This window comes from Taurulus bubalis (assembly GCF_910589615.1).
Source record: "Taurulus bubalis genome assembly, chromosome: 6".
Classification (NCBI taxonomy): domain Eukaryota; kingdom Metazoa; phylum Chordata; class Actinopteri; order Perciformes; family Cottidae; genus Taurulus; species Taurulus bubalis.
In genome coordinates, this window is record NC_136594.1 from 15,096,840 (window position 1) to 15,120,282 (window position 23,443).

At 38.8% G+C, this 23,443-nt stretch overlaps 2 protein-coding genes across 2 annotated transcripts; one reads left to right on the forward strand and one right to left on the reverse strand.

Moving 5' to 3' along the window:
- Window positions 1-1,061: 1,061 nt before the first annotated feature.
- LOC306737439 (prostaglandin D2 receptor 2-like) lies at window positions 1,062-2,366 on the reverse strand (the record flags this gene model as incomplete). The annotated part of the gene is made up of 1 exon (XM_079219173.1): window positions 1,062-2,366. One exon carries the CDS (start codon window positions 2,364-2,366, stop codon window positions 1,062-1,064), a length of 1,305 nt encoding a protein of 434 aa, XP_079075299.1.
- A 7,501-nt stretch (window positions 2,367-9,867) lies between these two features.
- vwa11 (von Willebrand factor A domain containing 11) lies at window positions 9,868-21,660 on the forward strand (the record flags this gene model as incomplete). The annotated part of the gene is made up of 17 exons (XM_079219827.1): window positions 9,868-10,050; window positions 11,952-12,088; window positions 12,212-12,356; window positions 12,564-12,657; window positions 12,798-12,926; window positions 13,880-14,066; window positions 14,197-14,366; window positions 14,876-14,988; window positions 15,107-15,223; window positions 15,315-15,488; window positions 15,607-15,736; window positions 16,416-16,568; window positions 16,863-16,955; window positions 17,701-17,972; window positions 18,317-18,450; window positions 18,888-19,047; window positions 19,630-21,660. The coding sequence occupies 17 exons, from the start codon at window positions 9,868-9,870 to the stop codon at window positions 20,008-20,010; spliced, it is 2,772 nt and encodes a 923-aa protein (XP_079075953.1). The 3' UTR covers window positions 20,011-21,660.
- Between the last annotated feature and the right edge of the window lie 1,783 nt (window positions 21,661-23,443).

Genomic DNA, 23,443 nt, shown 5'->3' on the forward strand with positions numbered 1-23,443 from the left:
TTTTACAGTTTACTGTGAGAAGGGAAAAGATAAGGGATTTCAGTCCACAAAAACCAAATGATAACATCTTTATAGACTCATAGACTCTAATATACTCTATTACTCAAAAGCCCTTTCCTGAAAAAAGGGACTGAATTAACCTAAACCAGACCAATATTTTTGTCTGTACAAAATGCATTTCAATTTAATACCAAGGCCACATGTGTATAGACAAACACATCCTGTTTGTGAGGCCATTCAATGCTGTGCAAAATATCGTTGACAATATTTAAATGTATTCAAAATGTAAATATTGGAGTATCTTCCTCACATAAACTGTTGGAGAAATAACAATTCAGACCTGATAAAGGCACTACATAGAAAGTTAAGGGTCCAATCAGTTATTACAAATCATCCTGAAGAGGGACAACATTGTCAGTACCTAACTTTATGGTTACCCTAACGTCCTAACCTGTCCAATACATGTTAAGGCATGACTAACCTCACGATGGTACAAGATAAAAAGTCAGGGGATCACCAAAGTTACAATTCATCCTCTGGGGAACTTACATGTCTGTACCAAATGTCACTGCAATCCATCTAATAGTTAAGGTATTTCAATAAAAAACGCAAATGTTGACGTCATGGTTGCACTAGAGGAAATATTAGGGGATTACCAAAGTCAATAACATTAATCCCTGGGTACCACAAATGTCAGTAACAATTTCATGACAATCCAATAATTGAGATGTTTTTTCTGGACCAACATGGACAAAGCAACCTAATGACGTTGCTGTTCCTAGAGCCAGCTCCGAGCATCGCTAAAAATACTCAACAATTACATTATACTACTAATTCCTGTTTCACATTCTTTTTTTGTGGCCACAGCTTTTTTCGGTCAGAGAGCGTCCATTGAATTAGGCGAACATGTAGCCGACATGAAGACATATCTTAAATGATTCCACTGAATCAAACATATATTAACAAATAAACATCTTAGCTATGTTCCACTTCATCTTTTGATTCTTCTCTTGAATGCTCCATGTGAGTGTCTTTGAGGCCTTCAGAGGGTTAAAGAGTGGCTAGGGAGGTTGACTTTCAGGTGATTGACAGGGTGATTGTAAAGCAAGGCTCACATCTTGACTGATCTTCCGTCCAATATGAGCTCTTAAACTTCTCCCTGGCACAATCAGTAACCCCCCTCCCTCCTCGACCAGACCGTCAAACACTGCTCCCAGACTCTGTCGTATTCTCACACAGAAACTGGGACAGCTGAAGGCGTACAGAATGGGGTTCAACACAGGGTTCAAGAATGAAAAGGTTGTGGCCAAGGGCAGCCCCACCTCCACCAGGTCGAGATTTTTGAGCCAATACTGGGCTGTCACTTCAATCACGCAGAAGATGTGATAGGGGGCCCAGCACAGAACAAATGCTGCAATCACAAATGTCACCATCTTGGTGTAGCTCTGGGACAGCTGACTGTGATTGGTCTGATTACGGGTAGTGGGGGACCAGGTGGGTGTCATGGATGAAGATGAATCGGAGGCCCGAGACTGGAGAAAGATAGTCTTTTTTGTGGTTCGAGGGGTATTTGTAGTTCCTGATGCCCCATCTTTGTTGGACGCAATCAGTCCATCAGTGAGCTTGCTGGCACTCTGCTTCCTCCTTCTGCTCCTGTTCCTCAAGCTGAGAACAATTTGGATGTAGCTCCCTGCAATGACCACCAGGGGAAACAGGAACGCAAGCAGCAACTTGGAGATGGCTGTTGCTGCCTGCCTCACTTTGCAGTCTCTCTCCAGAGACGATGTATACAAGGCAAAATTATGATAGCACAGTTTCCTCCCATCCTGTTTTTCAGTCACTGAGCGGAACAGGAAGTAAGGTAGTGTATTGATGACTGCCCACAGCCATCCCAATGCACACACCTTCCACGCTCCTGCCACTGAGCGATGATTCTGGCTCCACACTGGCTTGGCTGCCAAAAGACAGCGGTCCACTGATATGGCGGCCAGCAGGAAGGCTGACACAAACATGTTCAAGAAGAAGATGGAAGCCTGTGTTTTGCAAAGTAGACTGCCAAGCTCCCAGCTATGTGAGGACGAAAGGTAGAAGGTGAAGAGGGGTAGTGTCAGAGTTGCCAGGAAGTCAGACGTGGCCAGGTTGAGCACCCAGACCGAGGCCACTGTGCGACACCGCAGGCGAAAGCCCACCACCCACAGGATGAGGGCGTTCTCCAAAATTCCCAGGCAGGAGACCAGACCGTGGATGTAAATCACTACCAAGTTGGCCTGTGTGTTGTTGTTGAGTTTGTGCTCCTTCATTATCTGTAGCAGGGGACAGATCAGCTGTGCCCCTGAGGCATCTGAGGTGGGCGTCGTGTTAAACATTGGTGCTCTGTAAGAAAGAAAAAAACAGTGATAAGAAGCGTACAGAGAGCTGATTAAAATCGGTCAGGGGTGCTGGTGCACACATGCTTGTTCTTGTTTGAAAGCACGTTACGTGCAGCTGATGTACTTGTTCATGGTTATCTACAGTGAAAAATATTTACCAGAACAGTGATAGTGTTCATGATGACGATGATATGAACAACAGATGTGCTATGGCCTGTAGATAGTTGATAAGTCAGTACTCCCTTTTCTCACATACAACAGTGACACAATCAAATGAGCACAGTATAATGTTGCTATCCAAATTGATAAATTGCAAATCTATTTTACTGCAGATGAAAACTGTTAAATCCTTATGTTAATAATTGTAAAAAATGTAGTGAACAACGTAACTGACATGACTACAGAGGATGAATCTGGCAGGAATACATAACAACATTATTCTTGTCAGCAGAAGGCTACTGTTTTCTGATGTGACTCATATTTGGTGCAACAGTCTCCTTAAGTTAACTTTAAATTGTGTTTAGTAACAAGAGCAAGAAAGACATAATGCCAGGACATTTCATGCATCATATATTTACATCCTGTGCTACAGCCTTTCAAGTTGCATGACACACTAACATAATTGGGCTACACATAAAGTTGAAACTGCGTACAATACACAAAAAATTCTCTAGTAACCCAATTGAGAAAAAACATTTACGCTACACTGTCCATTTGATTCAAACAACATGTCTAATCCTGTTCCTGTGGTCTAACCGCATACCAGCTCTTGGGCAACTACGCTTGCTTAGTTAAGCAATACTGTCAGAGAATGCTTGAGAGCCCAAATAGGTACTAGCTCAACAATCTCTTTTCTATTGAGATAACCAATGAAACTACCTTGTCTTTAGTCCATTCTATTTTAACATAGTTATTCCTCATTTAATTTTCTTTGTGTGTGATGAATTTGTGAGCCTCTGTGTTGCATGTCTTGTTCGTACTTGACAATGTCGAAGAGTCTCCTGAATAATGATACTACATAAATTAGTAGTCTCACTCTATTGATTTTTTTGTGCATGCATTGTAAAGCGTCAATATTGTATAACCTTGTATATTTAATCTCATTTCTGTTTCATCTGCCTTTCGGGACCACAGATGAAAAATAGCCTCTTGGCTAACTCTGCCACATTTAGATAAATGTGTTTATTAATGTGCACTGTACCCTTATCAAATAAACCATTATTAAACCTGGACTAAGTAATTAGTTAACTGAAAGTAATACAGGTCCTTATTTGTTAAGGTGGTGTAATTCAACCTCAATCTCAAGAATGAAATAAATGTAATGCAAATAAATTGAACTAAACCCTATTGCTCTCTTCTCGTGTTACACTCTAATGTCTGACCCGACAGATTCTGTGACCTGATTGGGAATTTCAGCTATTTAGATTTACTCTACTCTCACCCTTAGTTCTTCTCGGATTGTACATTTATAATTTCAGGTGATATGGTTGTGACCAATGAGTTTATAGTTTAGTAACTCCATATATGGTTATATGAGGTACACTTTGGAGTAAAAAGAAGTAACAGGACATGTGGAACCTCTAGTTATTACTAAATACTTCAGAATAAACAATTAAAGTGTTGCAATTGTATTCTTACATCCAGCCATGGCCCCATACTTAGTCACATCCCCTCAGACTGACTGCGTAGATGAGGTCAACGCACCCTCATGTCTGCACATGAATACAGACATGAGTAAATGTGTCCATGACACAATGCTGATGTGACTCCCATTTAAATATAAATTGCTAGTCACAAATCAGAATATGTTTTTGCCTAACTTGTAAAAATGTTGCCATTATAAGTTTATGCATACCATGGACATGTTGATATAGCATTGTGAATTTTTTTTAAAGTCTGAGACGAGGCTGACAAACATATTCATGAAATACATTTTTGGTTCAGAAACATCTCCATTCAACGTATCCCATATGTAGAAACTTTTTTTCTGGTGACTGGGTTGAACATTACGTTGTGAATGTGTTGATGTGATAGCTGAGAATTAAATAACCACAATATGAGAAGCAGATGCTTCTTGGAAACACTGAACACATAGTACAGCAACAAGATGGTGAACCTTGCAACAGACTGATGAGCTCTGTGGCTTTTATTTTGGTAATTTAATTTCCATGAACACAAAGTTGTGTGTTATGGCTGGGGGTGCTGATTTAACTGCCTGGTTAGTTGTCAATGTACACATTTGTAGCAGTGCACTTTCATGTAGTTGATATTAGAGTTGCAGTTGGCTCCACATCTCTACTTGTGTTTGACACTGTAACTCATTATAAGATGCTCTGCTGTTTGGTTGCTTTGGGGATTCAATATAGATGATTAACTGATGTTTTTTTAGGCACACCCAGCTAATATTTACTCTACACTCATTTACATAGATGAGGTGGAGTAAATATTAGGAACACATCTCATTATGAAGCAATAATGCAATAGTACCATCTATTAAAAAAGATGATCTAAAAAATCTAAACAGCATAATCTTAATAAAGGTAGAGATTATAGGGCTCTTTATATAGATCTGGTGATAAACTGGCCACAGAGTGTATTTACGAATCACAATTAAATTGTATTGTAGTCAGTCAAACCCACATCCAATGTTATTGTGAATTCCTCATGTTAGATATATCCCCGGATTATTGCTGTACACGTACAGCGTGATAGAAGTAGAGAAGAGACAGTAACTACTCTTTTGACATAAAAACATAGAGCTGCTTGTGTTTTAGAGCTGTATGATACAAAAATAAATCCCCAACCCTGCTATAATAAGCACCACATATTATTATATACACTATATCTGTGTTTGAATACATGATATGAATCTGAAATATGAATTAAATGTAATAGAAGAAACATACCTAATGTGGGAGTATCAGAGCAGCATGGAAAAAAAGTAGGTCTGCAACACATGTTAGGAGAGAGAGAGAATGAAATGTTTCACGGACATACCTCCCTTTGCTCCGCCCTTTAAACTGACAAGATATCTGATGAGTAAAGGAGCGTGTCAATATGGAAGCAATGGCCTGACATTTAAATTCATAGGCATAAGAGAAGCATTGAGAATTTGCTTACAAGAAGGAGACAGTAGTAACAGAGACCAAAATATGATGTGATATGTCATTGTCTGGAAGACTTGTATGAACTAGTTCCCCTGACACTTCATATACTGGGCTGTAGTTTCCATGATGATAGATTACATCAACATACAAGTATGAATTCATCTTTGGGGAGCATTGGTGAGAATCACTTCTTTCTAATTTCTTCAGATTAAACCCTCTATCCAGACCAAAATCAATATTAAATCATTTAATCTCTTCAACATCAATAATAATACAAAATGACTATTATCCCAAATCAGCTAAATAATCTCCACGTCCGACCAAACAATATCCCTCCCTTCAAAAACATTTGAACAAGACCTACAGATAATCCCCAGTGCCGACTTCTGGATCCAAATCTGCAAAACCATATTTATCTATTTCTATAATAAATTCTATAATAAAAAATGTAATTATACAGAGGAAGACTGTTTAAAAAGTTAAATAAATAATAAACACACACACACACACACACACACACACACACACACACACACACACACACACACACACACACACACACACACACACACATTGGAAGCTCACAGTATCAGCGGTGAACAACAGCAATGGTTGTTGTGATAAATTCATGGAACCATAAATAAATTGTCATTGAATGGCAAAACGTGTGTTACACGCATTATTGACAAAAAAATTGAAAATTAAGTCAGCCACTATAACCAGAACAGAGTTGCACACACATTAAAAATGACTAATGACAGGATCATCAGCATTAGAAGTGTTATTTGGTTATTTGACGGTTTTTGGCGGGCTCCGAAACATTTTTAGTTCGCTCTACCTTTTATCAGATTATTGAACAGTATTCATTTTGTAGGGAAAACAATTTAATGCATATATTAAAAATCAAAGAGGTCTTTCCCTAGTTTTTCAACTAAATTTAAAGAAGTATTTTGCATTGCTGTAAACTACCATTCACTTTTTTGTATATATTAATATTGTGTTTTTTATAATTACATTTTCCTTAATTAATATATTTATTTTTGTACAGCTAGCAAATAAAGGACAATGCAAAAAGTGTAAAGACATTTGGTGGACATGTTGGACGGTGGCAGAAAACAAACATGCAAGACGACATAAACATAGTCACACACAACACGCAAACATACTCACATTAAACCTCATTTCAACACACATGTATGTTTAAAAATAGCACATTTTCACCTAAATATTTTGAAAAAGGAAAACATCAGTCTGCCTTTTTGCATTTAAACAATACTCAAGCTGGGAGTGAGGAGAGTTGTTTCTGAGAGACATACAGTATGCTAATGTTTTAGCCACAGTAGTGGTGTGGCTTTATGTTAATGTTGGACTGTTGGTCCACCACTCGCGAGTGAATTGCCATGCCTTTTGGTCAAACATTCATAGACTCTAGTAGGCTTTTCTCCTAGTGTCACCATGAGGCTGGCCTTTTTGTTGTTTGCTAGATAAATTGGCATTCACATGTTCTGAAATGGAACATCAGTATTGACGTTTCTGTGGAACTCCCCAGGTGTATGATACAATTGTTAAAACACCAGAGTGTAAGAACTATTGAGATCTATTGGCAGGAATGGAATATATTATAAATGAGTAGGCTCTCTTCAGTTTATAATCACCCAAAAACAAAGCTCATAATTTAACTGTCAGGGCGTCATGCTGCATGAAGCTAGTTTTGGGTTTGTTGAAAGCCATTTTTGACGTAGTCAGGCTGATGCAAGCTGCCCCTGCCTTAAGTCTTTGTTCTCAGCCGAAACATCAAAGAGCTACTTTTGTATTGAAAGCACAGAGATGTACACTGTGCTTCAGTGGTAGAGCAAGGTTGTCCTTCAATTAGAGGATCGGCGGTTTGATCCCCGGCTCCGCTAGTACACGTCGATGCGTCTTAGGGCAAGATACTTAACCCCAAATTGCTCCCGCAAGCTTTGCCTGCGGTGTATGAAGATGTGAATGATGACATGTAGTGTTAAAGCGCTTTGAGTGGTTGGACGACTAGAAAAGCGCTATACAAAAGTGCAGTCCATTTAGCATTTAATTGATAATCCTTCTCCTCCAACTTGCAGTCAGTCAACGAAGAAGAAAAATGCCATGGCCTATACGCAAAGTGTTCTTAGTTGGTCATTCTTTCTCCTCATTCCATTCATTTTTTTAATCTGTTTTTTCTCATCTAACATTCCTTTGCTCTTTAATGTTCTGCTTTTGTCTACTTGTCCCTTCCTACACTTTCTATTTAACTCACTTTTGGGAACGTTTCCTTTCATGTCAGCTCCTTTCAAATGTATGCTTTCTTTCTCTGCTATGATGCTTTCCACCCTCTGTGCACTTTAAACCTATGAATCTGGGAAGATACGGGAAAAGGGTCAATTCGCCGCCCGGTTGCTATGGCAAAGGATTTGTAAGGCAGGGCACTATCGGCATCTTGCAGGAATGTTCCAAGAAACTACGCCTCTGGGTTTGCTGCAGTAAAACACCTCTTGCCCTGTCCATATTTTTCAGGAATGACAATTGTTATGTGTCATCCTATGAACATAGCTGGGATTGAGTGCTGAAATCTTTGAGCTTTCGCCCACGCTCAATACTCAAGTCAATCTGTGACCTCATAGTACAATGGGATTTTATGTGTGATACTGGCAAATATGCTGGGGTGATTAAAAAGTAAAGTATATTAAACTTTTTATTTAATTTTACGGCAATCAGACTACAATGGCCTTGTAGTCTTTTATGAAACACCTATTTTGACAAACACATGACTGTACCATCACAATCAAAGCATTGTTTTGTTAAAACATTTATTGTTATGAGCCACTTGGACTAAGAGAGAGATGAGCACATGCTGGAAGTCTCAACAAATGGTGTCTTAAGAATGACCATAAAGTGGTGGACACAATATTTTTCATATTACATTTTGTGAGTTTAATCTTATTTTTAAGAGACTTGTTGAAAGCGAGTAAATACTTTGTGTGTCAAAGTCAACCCTCCTGCCCTCCACTTCTTAACTTAAGAGGTTGTAAGAATGTATGAAGCAATTTCTCAACTTGTCCTATCTTTGTTTGAACCTTCACACTGTGTGATAATCTTGTAGATACATTTATTTAGAATTATTTCAATGTGTGTCACTGCACTCAGTTACAGTATCGTGGGTCCCTAAGGTGTGACCACAGTTTATGATTTTGAGATGATGACTGATAAAGACGTGACACACACACACACACACACACACACACACACACACACACACACACCCTCTCCAAGGTACAAAGTATATATATTCAGCTATATAGAGGAGTGGTGGGGTTACATGTCACACTTCTTTAGGAGTCATTGGAGTCATCACAGCTGAAAGACATTACGGTATTTGTATTTTAAATTTCAAATTGTTGACAAGGTTTACAGTTTTTCCACATTGCTAAAGATATTTTGATGTTTTTAAAACATTTTGAAATGAAATAATTTAAATTATTTATTAATTTGAAAATGTTTTTAGAATGATAAAACAAATACAACTGAATAATTCTAAGTATAGAATAAACACTACCATTTATCATATTGTGTATTTCTTTTGTGGGGGAAATATTTGAATGCATATATTTAAAATCAAAGTGGCCCATAGTCCATTGCATTGTTGTAAACTACGATTAACTTTTTTGTTTGTATGTTATATTTAACATCTACATTAACAGCTATTCTTAACATAAATAGAAGGTTAGTATCGGGTTAGCAGTATTGGAATTCAATCAATGAATATCAGATGGACAAAATATGGATACAAAAATGTACAACTAGCTTTCAGCTCATTATTTGCAAAATCACTGAGAAATCTCTGTGAATAGCAAATAAAAGACAAAGCAAAAAGTGCAATGACGTTTGGTGGGGAGTGGCTGCATCAGCACATTCTTCATGTGTGTACTAAATGTGTATCTTTGTTTAATGAGCTTTGCATGCCATGTTAGTACAGTACATTGAATAACATGGCTGCTAATAATTCTTATTTTCTGTGAAAAACACCAGGATATCTGAAAGGTTGCCAAAGACAAACATCTAAACATCAGCTTTTGTCGCTTGTTTTGCGTTTTCACTCGCCATGGGGTAGTAGAGTATCATTTTGGAGTATGCATAAACATAAATTCTCTTATATGACTTTGAGTATTTTCATTTCTTTTTGTTCTACAGAGGTAAATGTAATGTGTCTTCAGTTCTAATACAGCTTTCAGCAACATTTGTCAGTATAAACATTAAAAGTCAGAATACAAAGCAGTTGAATCACTTTGAATAACAGTCCTTTTTTTTCATCATGTATCATTTAACCAGCCTAATAACTGATATCTAATAATGTTCTCCCTTCCTGTAGATTGATCATGACTTCAGTGCTGGGCATTGCCCTGCTCACTTTGGTCCTATCAGGGCCCGTAATGGCCTTTGTCCCCATCGGGGGTGGGGCATCCACTCATGTTAGCATTACAGGAACAGCCCTATTGCAAAAAGTGACAGAGACATGTCAGTCGGTGGCTGAAGCAGCTGGTCATGAGTTCAACCCCACGGTAGGACGGAGAACAACAAACATGCAAGACGGCACAAACAAACATAGTCACACACAACATGCGAACATACTCACATTCAACCTCATTTCACACATATACACTGGGTACATTTTCACTCTACTCTGCTCCTTAATGTTTTTCAGTGAGAAGACATCAGTCTGCTTTTTGCATTTAAACAATATTGAAGCCGAGAGTGAGGGAAGTTGCATTTGGGAGTCACTTTACGTAGAACTGTCGTGATCGGCTGATATTTTAGCCACACTAGCGTTGTAGTGGTGTTAATGTTGGTTTGCTGGACTGTTGATCCACCACTTTGGTTCTGAAATATTTCAACAACTATCTGATGACTTGCCATGCAATTTGTTAGAGAAATGTATTGTCTCCAGCAGGTGAATCTTCCAATCTTAATATCTTCTTATATCTACATACAGAGCGAGTCCTAATAACGAAGTGTGCTGTGTTGCACCGCCATGTTTCTAAAGCAGCCTAGAACAGACAAACCAAAAATTGTTTCTAAGACCATTCGCAATGTTGCATTGGCTTCCGTAGTTTTCGTTGGTTGCAATCTGAAACCTCATTGCTGGATGGCGAATATCTACACATTGGCCCTACTTTCCTCAATCACCTTGCAAGAGCGCTAGCTTTGCACTTGCAAGAAAATAGAGTCCTAAGATTTGTGTATATATATATATATATATATATATATATATATATATATTAGGGCCAGGTAACGCTGAAAAAAATTAACTGATTAATCGCATGATTCTTCTGCGATTGATCGCATTATGAGCCAAATTCAATAATGAAGTAAAAACTAGTGTATTGCTTGCTTTTATTTTAAAGTAATGTTATCAGAACAATATAACACACACTCTGGAGCAATAGCAAGTTAACAAAAGTATATAAATCAAAAATATATGCTAGGGAATAAAAAAATGATGTATTTCATTTTTTGAATGCTTTTATACAATTTATTAATATTGTATTTATTTTCAGATGTTATAGACTATTTTATTCTAATGTAAAACAGCTTAATATCATGCTGAAGAAGAAACAATTGTTTTTTTATCAGGAAACAACATAAACAGTCTGTTCAGTAGTAAGGGTCCCTGTGAGGGACAAGCCACTCCTTCTTGTCATGTTTAGTTTGTTGCTTACCATAAAGATGTATGTTAAAGACTAGCAATTGATTAACTTTATACAAAAGCAATAACTGCTTTTGATCTTGTTCAGTTCAGTTTTTCTTACTCGGTGGAGATGTGAAGGACAGCTAACAGGCATCTCAGCGGCGGCTTTGCGCATGCGCGATTAGTGTTCTCTCTGTAGCGCTCTGTGAGGCGGAGCGGCTTGCGGCAGAAACATGCTGCTCGCTGAGAACAGAAACTACATAACAAGACGCGCGTCAGTCTGTTGGCAACAAGCCGGTCTGTAGGCTGCGGAAGCGCATGCGGACATACGTAAATCGCCTTCAGTAGTCAAGCAGTGCCGTTGTATTGCATTTATGGCGTGCACCTTATTTATTTCTTTTTCGATTGACCTCATGCGGGCCGGACAGGGAGAGCCGCAAGATGCTCAGGTCTGAAAAAAAAAAATAACGAGTTAACGCATGATCAAATAATTAATGCCGTTAATAGTTTGCTGCGTTAGCGCGCCCAGCCCTAATCTATATATACACTGTGCAATAATAGTTATTCTGTGTGTATATATAATAATTCAGTTACTGTGTATTCTTTACTGTTCTTTATTACAGTTTGTTTTGCTTATTTATGAAACTTTTGATATTGTTTATTTTTTAATATGTCTGTTGTTGCACTTTACCTTCTGCTGCTGTAAATCCGTAAATTTCCCCGCAGCAGGACTAATAAAGGATTATCTTATTTTATCTTGACGTCTGGCTGCAGGGTCCGTCTGCTGAGGAGCTGGTCCAAGCATGTCTAGGTCCCACAGCAACAGGAGAAGTATCTGGTGCCAAGTTTCGCTCTGCTCTTCAAGAGATCTACACCCAGAACGGACTGGTAGACCGCGACTTTGTCAACAGGTTGGGGAAAGATCAAAACAAAGCAACTGTTATCAAAGAGCGATGAAATATGGGATTTTGAGCTCTGTTAAACTTAAAACAATATTTGTTCTTACAGTTATTACTTGTGAAAAACTATTTTAGTGTTCCACACCACTTCAACTCAGAGGCCTTTCTGGAAGGACGTGGCCTAATCATTGAGGGTATCGTCGCCATTAAGGCTAACATTCGCGAGGAGAACTTCCAGGCTGCCAGAGAAACACTGGGCAGAGTCCTTCATACACTACAGGTAAGATGGGTATAAATAAACTGCTGGGTATATAAAGGTTAAAGGGCAAGGTGAGGAGGAAATGGAGAAATAGACAGACATTTTATTTGGAGGAAAGAATGTTAGAGACAACAACATGGGCGAGGAAGGAGACTAAATAGAGGAATTCTAACGCTCTTTATGTGTTTGTATCAAGGTGTTAAAGTGTATCTTTCCATTCTCCGTCAGGACTTCTACAGCCACAGTAACTGGGTGGAGTTGGGATACACCGAGCCATACATTAACCTCATACGCCTAGACCTTCCTCTGGAAAACCTGGCAGGTGTGTGTGTCATACACATAACTATGCAAATATGTCTGTGTTTGGTAACATGTCATGATGTAGACTATATCCATACTGTTGCTTAATAAAACTCCAAAAGATTACTAACTGTGGATATTGTATACCTTTTGTTTGTGTAGATGTCAACACTGCCACGTGCAGGGACTGTGCCAGTGGCACGTGCCCCAATTCCATCCTGCCCAACATCCTGAAAGAGAAGAAACTCACATCTGGCTACATGGGAATCTTCTCAGCTGCCAAGCCCAAAGGTATCAGTGACAAACATGTCTCCAAACCATATTCAAATATTGTTACCACAATGTGCATCACATTTTAATACCCCTAAAGGAGGAAATTAACTTCAACAGTGAGCAAAATATGTAAATATTATAAATATATATGAAATCATGATATTATATAAACCGAAGAATATTTCACTTCCTAATGACTAAACAGGTTACAGGAAGGAACTTTAATTGATGATTTCTGGTCAATTTAATAGCGATGCATCTATACAACCTACGTGAGTAAACAAGACCATATGCCAGATGATTTGCATTTCTATATTGTAACAAGATTGGTTACCTCCCCGAGTCTCCCCCAGCCCAAATGACACACGCAGACCGTAATGCTGTTTGGCAACGTCTTTATTGGGACCTGCGTTCCTCGCCCCTCTCTCCCTCCTCCGTCCATTTTATGGCTTATATTGCCAAGACACAAAAAACACACACAATCTGCTCCAGCTGAGGCCAATTAGGTCTCATCCCGACACCTGTTTCCTGAGTCGCTTCTAGCCTCCCCCCTCTCCAGCTGAGCTAACCACGCCCCTGCCACCACATATATATATATATATATATATATATATATATATATATATATATATATATATATATATATATATATATTTATTCTTAATACTTCTACGAGGCCCGGTTGGATCCAGCGCAAAATCAGAAAAAATCATGCAAGTTCAGCAAAAATTCCTTCAGTCCAGATGCCAGTGGTGTCAAGATGCCCCAGATTGTATTGGGTTTTAATTACGTAATAAAATTCAGATGCAACACTCATAAAATTGAGTACAAAAAAAATAATTCTGCCAGTTAATTCAGTCTACCCAGAAAAGCATACTTGAGTACATAGCAGAAACAAGTCATATACTCAAGTACACAGCAATTTGAACCATGTCCCAGTTCAACCGCCTGTCCCTTCTGCCCTTTGTCAGGGAAATGTAGCCATGGAGGTGCCGCTGACCTGACTAGCACAGCAGAACCTCGCGGAGGCATCAGCAAAGATGAGCGCCGCTCGGACAACGTCGATCTCCACAACTCTGCAGTGAATGCAGCCACAGCCGCCAGCCTCCAGCTGCTGGATGACATCCAGTTAGCTGCTGGAGACATCGACTTTCTGAGGTATGACAGTGAGGTGATGTGTATAAATTGACTAAATTTGACTTAATGATTTCACCGTTCACTGCGAGGGTGGGGGGGAGATTAGGTTTACCTGACCTTTAATTCTCCACTTTCTTTCTATTTCTCACAGAATGATGGGGATTGCTCGCTCATCTGTTGTGTGCTTTGTTATTGACACCACTGGCAGTATGTCAGATGATATCCAGGAGGCCAGGGAGGTTGTTTACGAAATAATCAACAGCAAAAAAGGAACGCAGGACGAGCCATCCGAGTACATTCTGGTGCCGTTCAATGACCCCGGTATGATCTCTTCTACCTTACTGATAATTTATAAAATTATGAATTGTCTTAGACCCTTGGTGGTTTGATAATGCCATAGAATTGTATGCAGTGTAATGCTTGGCCATATAGTTGTAACACGAGTTACAAACTAGTGTATGATCGTATGTAAAGAGTTGCCAAACTCTGGTGAATACTGTAAATATGTATAGACTCAGAATAGAATAATCTCTTATTAGTCCCACAGTGGGGAAATGTATTCTCTGCATTTGACCCATCCTTAGTATTTCAAGGAACAGTGGGCTGCCCCTAGTGAAGTGCCCGGGGAGCAATTTAGGGTTCAGTGTCTTGCTCAGGGACACTTCGACATGCAAACTATGGGGATCGAGCTGGCTACCTCTCATCCCCACGAGCTATAGCCACCTGCCACTCACAGTGGTTCTGTAGGATGAAAAGTGATTTTAAAATAGACACATTTTATATACAGGTTAGACTTGACACTCAGCCAATTTTCTATGCTTTATATGTAGATTTTGGACCTATGATCAGGACAACAGACCCCGATAAAATGAAAAAAGAAATCTCTAAGCTCAAAGCAAACGGAGGTGGTGATCCCCCTGAGATGTGCCTGTCAGGACTTCAGGTACTATAATCTTTACTGACTAGGGTGGCTGTTGATGTTCCAGATATTTTTCATGATCCCCTTAAAGACTGAGGTGATGCAGAAAGAACTGATATGTTTCATTGTTTTATTTCTCCAGTTGGCTCTCACCGGTTCTCCTGCCTCCTCCCACATCTACGTTTTCACTGATGCTATAGCCAAAGACATTGTCCTCAAGGACACTATTGTTGCTCTCATCAGGAGCACCAAGTCAACGGTAAATACTGACTGACACCCAAAGATGCCCCTAAAGTGAATTTTAATGTAAAGGCTGGGGGTGTAATCTCCATATTTAATGATTTCCATAGGTGTCATTCTTTATGACCGGGCCCAGTGGGAGGCGTCGTCGTGACCTCCGTGCTAGCTCATTTGAAGACTACAAGGATCTGGCTTTGGCCTCTGGAGGCCAGGCCATCCAGGTGTCAAAGAGTCAGTTGCCTCAGGCCACAGACGTCATCCTTGACACCTCTACGTCAGCTCTGGTAAAACTGTGCAGTTCTGATAGTCTATTATGTACTATCTGAACATGTAGCCTTCAGGGGGTTGCTACAAAAGTGGCAAATCATCAGGCTCTTCTGTTTTCCCCCCCATCTCCCTCAGGTGACAGTTCTTCAGCGAGCAAGGAACCTTGGGCAGGAGACATTTCCCTTCATGTTGGATGAATCTCTGAAAAATATCACCATCTACATCACAGGAAAAGCTCTTACTTTCACGCTGACCAACCCTGCAGGTAACAAACCATTCCGATTTGAAGTGTTTGCATCGTGTTTGCGTCTCCCCTATGGGGGGGGGGAGACTGAGCAATTGCTATATAAAACTGTAAATCATAGCTTGTTTTATGAAAAAAGCTATATTGCTGTATTTGGATGTATTGAACACCATAAGTGATATACAAGTGAAATATATGGTTTGTTACACGAAAAAATGCAAATGTGCCCCAATGCAAATTTTGGAGTCCTCGACTAAATTTTCTCTGTACTAAACCCTCTTTAACTTTTTCTGCTTCACAAGTCAACATTTGCAGAGAGAATGTTCACATATTGTGCTATGATTTGGGTTAGAGTTGGACCTTACAGTTGCATCATTTCAAATAATAATCAGTTATCTTCATTTACTCTTAACCAGTAACACATAGACTGATATTTACACATCTGAACAAAATCTCACATGTGTCGCCATTTATTACAACCAATTTGAACCATTATTCAAATAGCCCTAGTGGTTGCAGAGATACACCCTTTTTAGTTTGAATATGCAATTTTCGAGGAAAGGGCCTACAAATAGGTGGGTTTTAAAAAGGTTAAGACAATGTAAATGCTTGACACTCATTGGGTTTCCTTTTCTTTCTGCCTGAGAATATGATTGCAATAGATATTTATGAATAATGAATGTTTGCCATCAATTTACAGGTGTGAGCCAGAAGCACAATGAAGCCAGCGGTAATTTGGGGACCATACACACAGTGGGAAACCTGTGGAGAATTCGTTTCCACGCTGACAAAAAGACAGGGACCTGGCAGATTAACATCAATTCCAAACAACCATACACACTTAAAGTCACAGGTCAGCTACTCTGTTCATTAAACATGCCCTTTTATGTTCATGTCATATTTCATTTACAGACATGAAAGTATTGATCTTCTCATCTAATATTTGGCAAGAAAGCCCACATTAAAACCTTTAATCAGTAGCATATTTCATACTGATTTCCACTCATTTTTGATCTACGAAAACCACATAAATTAATTCAGTTTCTAATCTCAAAAGATTATTTTTTTTATTCAGTTGTTGGTCAAACGTAATTCTTTTTTTCCTTCTTTTTCTGTATTAACTGTAAGTCTGTGCTTGTCTTTCAAGGCCAGAGTACTATTACCTTTATCTATGACTTTGTGGAAAGCTTCGGGGGACCTCATCCAGGTTACGCACAACTCAGTGGGCGTCCACAAGCAGGTACAATACATTCAATAAAGCAGCAATGGTGTAATTAAGAGTCTCTATAGGAACTGTAGGATAATTGATTCTTTTTTAAAGTCGCCACAATGTGTGGTCTCTGTGCAAAAATATTATCATAGTCGTGAAAAATAAGTGACATTTCTTGTTGTGTGTTGTCTAGCTCAGGTAGACAGAAAAATCATCTTTAAAGCTTCTATACTTAATATTTTCATAATGACAAAGGATCACCGCGACTCTGAACAAATGCTAATGTTGCTCCATGTCTGCTGGGTGTGTATATGAGCAACTCTTTGCTGACAGGTTTGACATATGTTGAGCAGATTTCCCAGTTTGTGTAGAATTTTCCCAGTTTGAAGTGTGTCCCGAGTCCCCTCAAATATCCCAGTTTTCACCTAAATTAAATTAAATTAATACCTACCACAATGTAAAAACACAAACATGTTCACATGAATATTTGCTATACTACTGGCCCCGGGTTGGTGGTTTGAAAACATGGTCACCCTCCCATACCAACTTTATATGGTTTGATAGTTAAGTGACAAAATCAACTAATGCAGGAATTTACTAAGTATTTTTGCAAGGCCCATAAAATAGTTAAGATTATGATGATGATGGCCAAATCAGGCATCCTTCCACCCCCCATTCCCCAAACCCTCTAATGTCATTTTTTGTCATGAAAATGAATGTTCCTCTTGTTTTTGTCCCTACCTTATTTCTTTACTTCTCTCTTCTGGAAACTCAGGCCAGCCAGCCACTCTGATGCTCTCAGTGATGGGTAGGAAAGGTCCGTCCTCCATGATCATAGGGCCTGTTGCTCTGGTAACTGTGTCTGGTCCTGAGACGGTTAGAAATAGCACAACAACTGACATGGGCAACGGAGACATCCTGATGACTGTTGATGACGTCCCTGAGGGAGAGTTTGTGGTCATCCTTAAAGGAACTGACAAAGTGTCAGGCAGTGAATTTCAGAGACAGTCTACAACCCAGATGTCTGTCTCCAAAGTGAACATCAAGGTTGGTCTTTTCACTTCCTGTTTTGTTAAAGTAAGACAAATGAATTTTCACCCTTTTGTAGTATGTAAGAACAATAACACTTTTCTTCACCTCCATCCATCCATCTATTTATTTTTCATCTGCTTATCTGGGGTCGGGTCGCGGTGGCAGCAGGCCCAGCAGGCTGATCTAGACTTCCCTCTCACACGCAACATTTTCCAACTCATTCTGGAGGATCCCGAGATGTTCCCAGGCCAGCTGGGAGATACTGTATAATCCCTCCAGCGTGTTCTGGGTCTTCCCCAGGGTCTCCTCCTTTCTCCTCCTGTTTTGTATTTTAATCTTTCACTTCTATTTCCCTTTAGGCTGTGGTGGACAGCAGTGTGGAGCCAGGTAAAGCCTTCAATCTCCCCTTCAGTGTCATGACCCAGGGCTCTGGTGGTCAATACTCCATCAGTGGCAGAAACGACAAAGGCTTCACCATGACCTACCCAAGCAAGTGAGGAGAAGCAACTAAAAACTATTCTTCTGTTAAATATCCTTATTGATACTGACACATCTTTAAATCTAGCGCATCCATTCCTGCTACCTGAGGCTGAGGGCAAAGTAACATCTAAGTGGAGTAACTTTGTGCAATCCCACTCACTAGTTGGAGTAAAGGCCGCAGGCAGGCTTGCGGCAGCAGTATGCCCTGTTACAATTAGGGGGCACTGTGTCCAACAATTTCTGTAACTTTCCGAAATCAATGATCTGACATTCACACCCACTTCACATTGTGACTGGTCAACTGTGTGTCGAGTAAATTAAACTGGGTTTGCTCTTTTTTTTTACCACGGAAGTAGACTTTTTATATTTTAATCCAAATGAAATGCTTCAATTATTCACAGTAATAGCTTCTGTAATCACAACGTGTATTTTTCTGTCTTCTCTTGGCAGTCTCACCTTGACAACTGGACAATATGCTAATTCTATTATGATCATCTCGACACCTGCCAACACACAATCAGGCACTGACATCACTGTGACTCTGGAAGCCAAGTCGGCCAGCGGTGTTGACTCCAATTACATCGTTTTGAGAATCTCTGTCGTTAGCAAGGTAACTAGACACCTGTTGGTTTACACACAGATGGACACCGTGAAATAAACTAGATGTATAGAATAGAGAGTCTCTTGCCAAAGTGGGAAAATAGTTTTTTTTTGTGGATTTTTTGATAGATGACGAAAATTAGGGTTCGCGGTTAACACAATTTAAGATTTTTTTATGTTTTGTATCCCCACATAAAATATGTCAGTTAATACCCGACTCTAATGAGTCAACAAACCGACCACTAGTCTGCCTTTAGCTTCGTGGTGGTGACGTGAAGTCATGCGACCATTGTGTACTGTTCATTTGTGAAGATTATCTTGCTGAACAAGACATGTAAGTATCATGAACTTGTGATTGCCAGAGTTAATTTTCTGCAACAATCCAAAATCCAATGGAAATATCCCATTGTTTTTTGTTTTGGGAACCAACCTTTTAGGTTGGCATACAAAATTACGTCTTCCCTGCAGCACTCTATTAAAAGGCTTTTACAGATGCACTTCTTCAAAAGGTATACAATTATCCAACAGATCTGGATTGAAGTTTGCTGTGATTCATTAATCAAATATTACCTTTCTTTTCCTCTCTGTCCAGATTACAGATTTTGTTCAGCCCTTGTGTGAAGTGGTGAATGTGCTGGCTGATGATTGCCCTCAAGATGTGTCTCAGTGTGAACCTTTCCAGTGGGAGCTTACGGCCACCCTTACAGACGGAAATGGTACCGGAATAGAGACCATTTCCCTGCGCCAGGGCCGTGGAAACTTAACAACCACTTCACTGAGTGATCCCATCATTCAGGCCAACTACACAGCCTCCTGCTGCTCGCAGATTGTTGAGTTTGTAGCTGTAGATACAATTGGAAATGTGGGCAAGTGCTATCACTCCATTGTACGCTCTGCAGGCCCTCCTGCCTTAACATTGTCACTGCCACTGTGGTTGTGCCTGCTGGTATCTGCCTTTGTAACGAGGACTTGAAGGGCTTAAGTTAGGTTGGCTTTACTCAGCATCAGGTATTGGATACACCAGTGGTTCTTTTTTTGACCTCAGGGCCCAACTTTTCAAGTACAAAGTGCCCCGGGGCCATTGAAATGTTAACACTGTATTGGTTTATTAACTAATTGATCACACTCTTGGTTTCATTTGTATTAAATAACTAAATAAAATCTGCCTACAGTTCAACAAGCAAAAACTTTGTCAAATAAATGACATGATACAATGTGATCATCACAAAGACATTTATTGATCATGGGTATGTAAATCTGCACAGACAACAAGTCATGGAACAAATCAAGCTAATACAAGAACTAATTTAAAGGCTCAAGTCAGGCGTATTAACACAAAAATAACTAATTATTCGATTGTTCTACACTACAACAAAAACAAGGGACAAGGAAATGTTTTTGTTGAAATTTGATAAATACATAATGTGGTAATAAAAGAAATACACTCCACAATTATTAGGAAAGTATTTTTTTTTAGGTTTAATTGTATTATTGAACTACTACAGTGCACTCGGTTAATCCACAATGTTAATAAACCTCAAACCTGAATATTTAAGACAGTGAAAGTGAGGGTTTTCCTTTCTTAGGAGAATATCTGTGTGTACACACTTCACAAAAGTGTGCACACACTTCAAAATAATATTTTTCAAATTAAATAAACTGTAAATAACATTTTAATAAAGTGCAAATTAAAATATAGCCTTATGATGTGAATGATATGCTTCAGCAGCCTTGATGTTTGCAGAACCAGAAGTTGATCTTCATATCTGTGACAGCTGGCTTTCACAGCACATTTGGAGTTGCCTGTCAGTGACACGGCAGACCTTATCTGCATCTGGAGTACATCGGCCCCCAGGCGAAAAACGGGACGTTTTTGGCGGCCCAATGGGAGGGCGCGGCCCTATGGTTAAGAATCACTGGGATACACCGTTTACAACATTTATTTTAAATAAACTTAATTCTGGTGATGGTTATCTAACGCTCAGATATCCTGCTCAAATAAACGTGAGCAGGGAATAGGAAACAGATGATGAATGTATACTTGTTTTCCCAGATTTATTATTTCTGATAAAATAAAAAAACACATGAACTATTTTTCTCATTTGCAACGTGTCAGTTTTGCTGTAAAAATCTTGTTGGGTGCAGAAAATCTGAGCATGAAGCAAGATTCAACACCCTTTTCATTCCCATCTACTGTGGACAATAAAAACATATACCACCAATTGTCTTCGATGGACAGATTTGACATTTTATGGAATAAGCATTTAAAATGTGTTGCAACAAACGGCACCTTATTAAACTGGTTGTGTGTGTGTGTGTGTGTGTGTGTGTGTAGTGCATAGTATACAGTTGGCATACTGTGGTGGGTTTTGTTGACCTTTTTCCAACAAATCAATAATATTGAAAAGGAAATGGGATGATAGACCTTCTCTACACAATTACATATGTTCCATTCAAATTGGATTTCTTCATTCATCAACATTGCATTAACCTCCACTGTACTACAATGGTGGCAGAAATGTGTTTCATGTAACTTGGTAGATACAACCGTGATGAACACCCATGTCGGCTGCAATGTGGTCATATTAAATACCTATTGCCATGTAAAATAAAGGCATTTTAATATTTAATCAGTACACTGAATTGTTTTCATTCCACCCATACAATAAGCCCTTGTCAGGATCGAAAAAGCACAGTACGCCTAAAGGATTAAAGAGCATCTGTATGTGATCACCACAAAAGACACAGCAATGCTTCTACTCTATTGTAAACTCCTTTAAGGCTTTTGTTTGACTTGCCAATATCCTTAAATCATTAATAATAATACAACTAGTAATAGTTACTGACATTAAGGTTATCCTTAACAATGCATGTGAAAATAATTTTTTCATTTAATAGGTTTTAAAATATGAATTTTCTATAATGGAAATGATCTTACAAAAAAAAATAACCAAGTTGACCTATATTTCCAAAACGAAATCAAACAATAATATAGGTTTCCTGACAAAGGTACACAGAAGGGGATCAGTTTGACACCTCTATTTATTATCCGTTTTCTCAATGACAGGACCAAGAAAATACACATTTCATCTTTCATAGCAATGACATATTTACAATTTCTTACATGAGGTTTAGAATTCTAGAAGAGTGGGTTGCTGTCTAACAATTGTATTGTAGTAAGCACTTCGAGAAGAAACAAGATGGAAATGGATCTAATGTCAATGCTTTGGTAAATCCTTTATTTTGTAATCTAGCAGAATGTTAGACAAAATGTAAGAAAAGTGGAATATAAACTCAAAACTTATGCTCAGCTCTTTAAAGATCACAGCCGACCACCAACACTGTTTCGAAGTGAAAGCCAGTCATGACAGAATCTGCAATATTATTAATTTTAAATAGCATTCACACAATTTTCATTTTTACAAGTAAGTAAATAAATATACTTAGATACTTTGTATGCATTAACTGTATATTGTCAGCTGTCAGAATATCACATTAATGTCCTGTGAAAATGGTGAAAAGTAGGTGCTCAAACTTTTTTGATAATTGGTATATGCTACCATTTTAAGTTTGGTATTAGGAGTAACTAATAAATCAATAAATGATTAAGTGATATTGCAACAGCAAGATATTTTAACATATCCACTGGGTTTTTCTACAATTGGGAGTGATATAGCAATGGACCAAAAAGTCATGACAGTAAAACATGTGGCAGATCTACATGCAGAGGTTTGCACTATAACCCATTTCCGAAACAGATGTTTCATGAACATCATAAAGGCTACTTGAGGTTAGTGTCAGATTAACATTTGAATTTTTCAATCACGTAAACCCTGTGATATTCCTTGTTCAATGTTTGGAAAACTTGTTGCATCTGTATCCCTTTAAAAAATTAAACAAAGTTTTAGGAGGCGCTGCATCCAGTCTTTACGCTAAACCAATCTCCTCCTTGCTCTATTGCCATACACGCAAGCGTGACATTGATACGATCTTCTCAATCGAATCTTGGAAAGATAACAAAAACGCTCAACATGAAAACGTTTGATGCCTTTCATAAAACACAAAACAAATCAGATGGACACATGGGAAAATAAATGATATTCTCTATCTGCATTTGTTTTACAAACGCATTAAATCATAAAAAAATAAATTAAAAAAACCCTGCGATCCATTTCTCAACAAGTATTTTCACATTACAAGACTTTATATCTCTCCTTAAATGCATTGGAATACTCACTAGAACAGGGTGGCTTCATGGATGTCCATCTTTCAAAGTATTTTATGTACAGTTTTTATATGCTTTTTCAGGTGGCCTGACTGCGTGAAGCTCTTGGGACAATGGGGGCAGGAATGTGGTTTCTCTCCTGTGTGGATATACTTGTGCCTTTTCAGGTTATTGAAGTCTA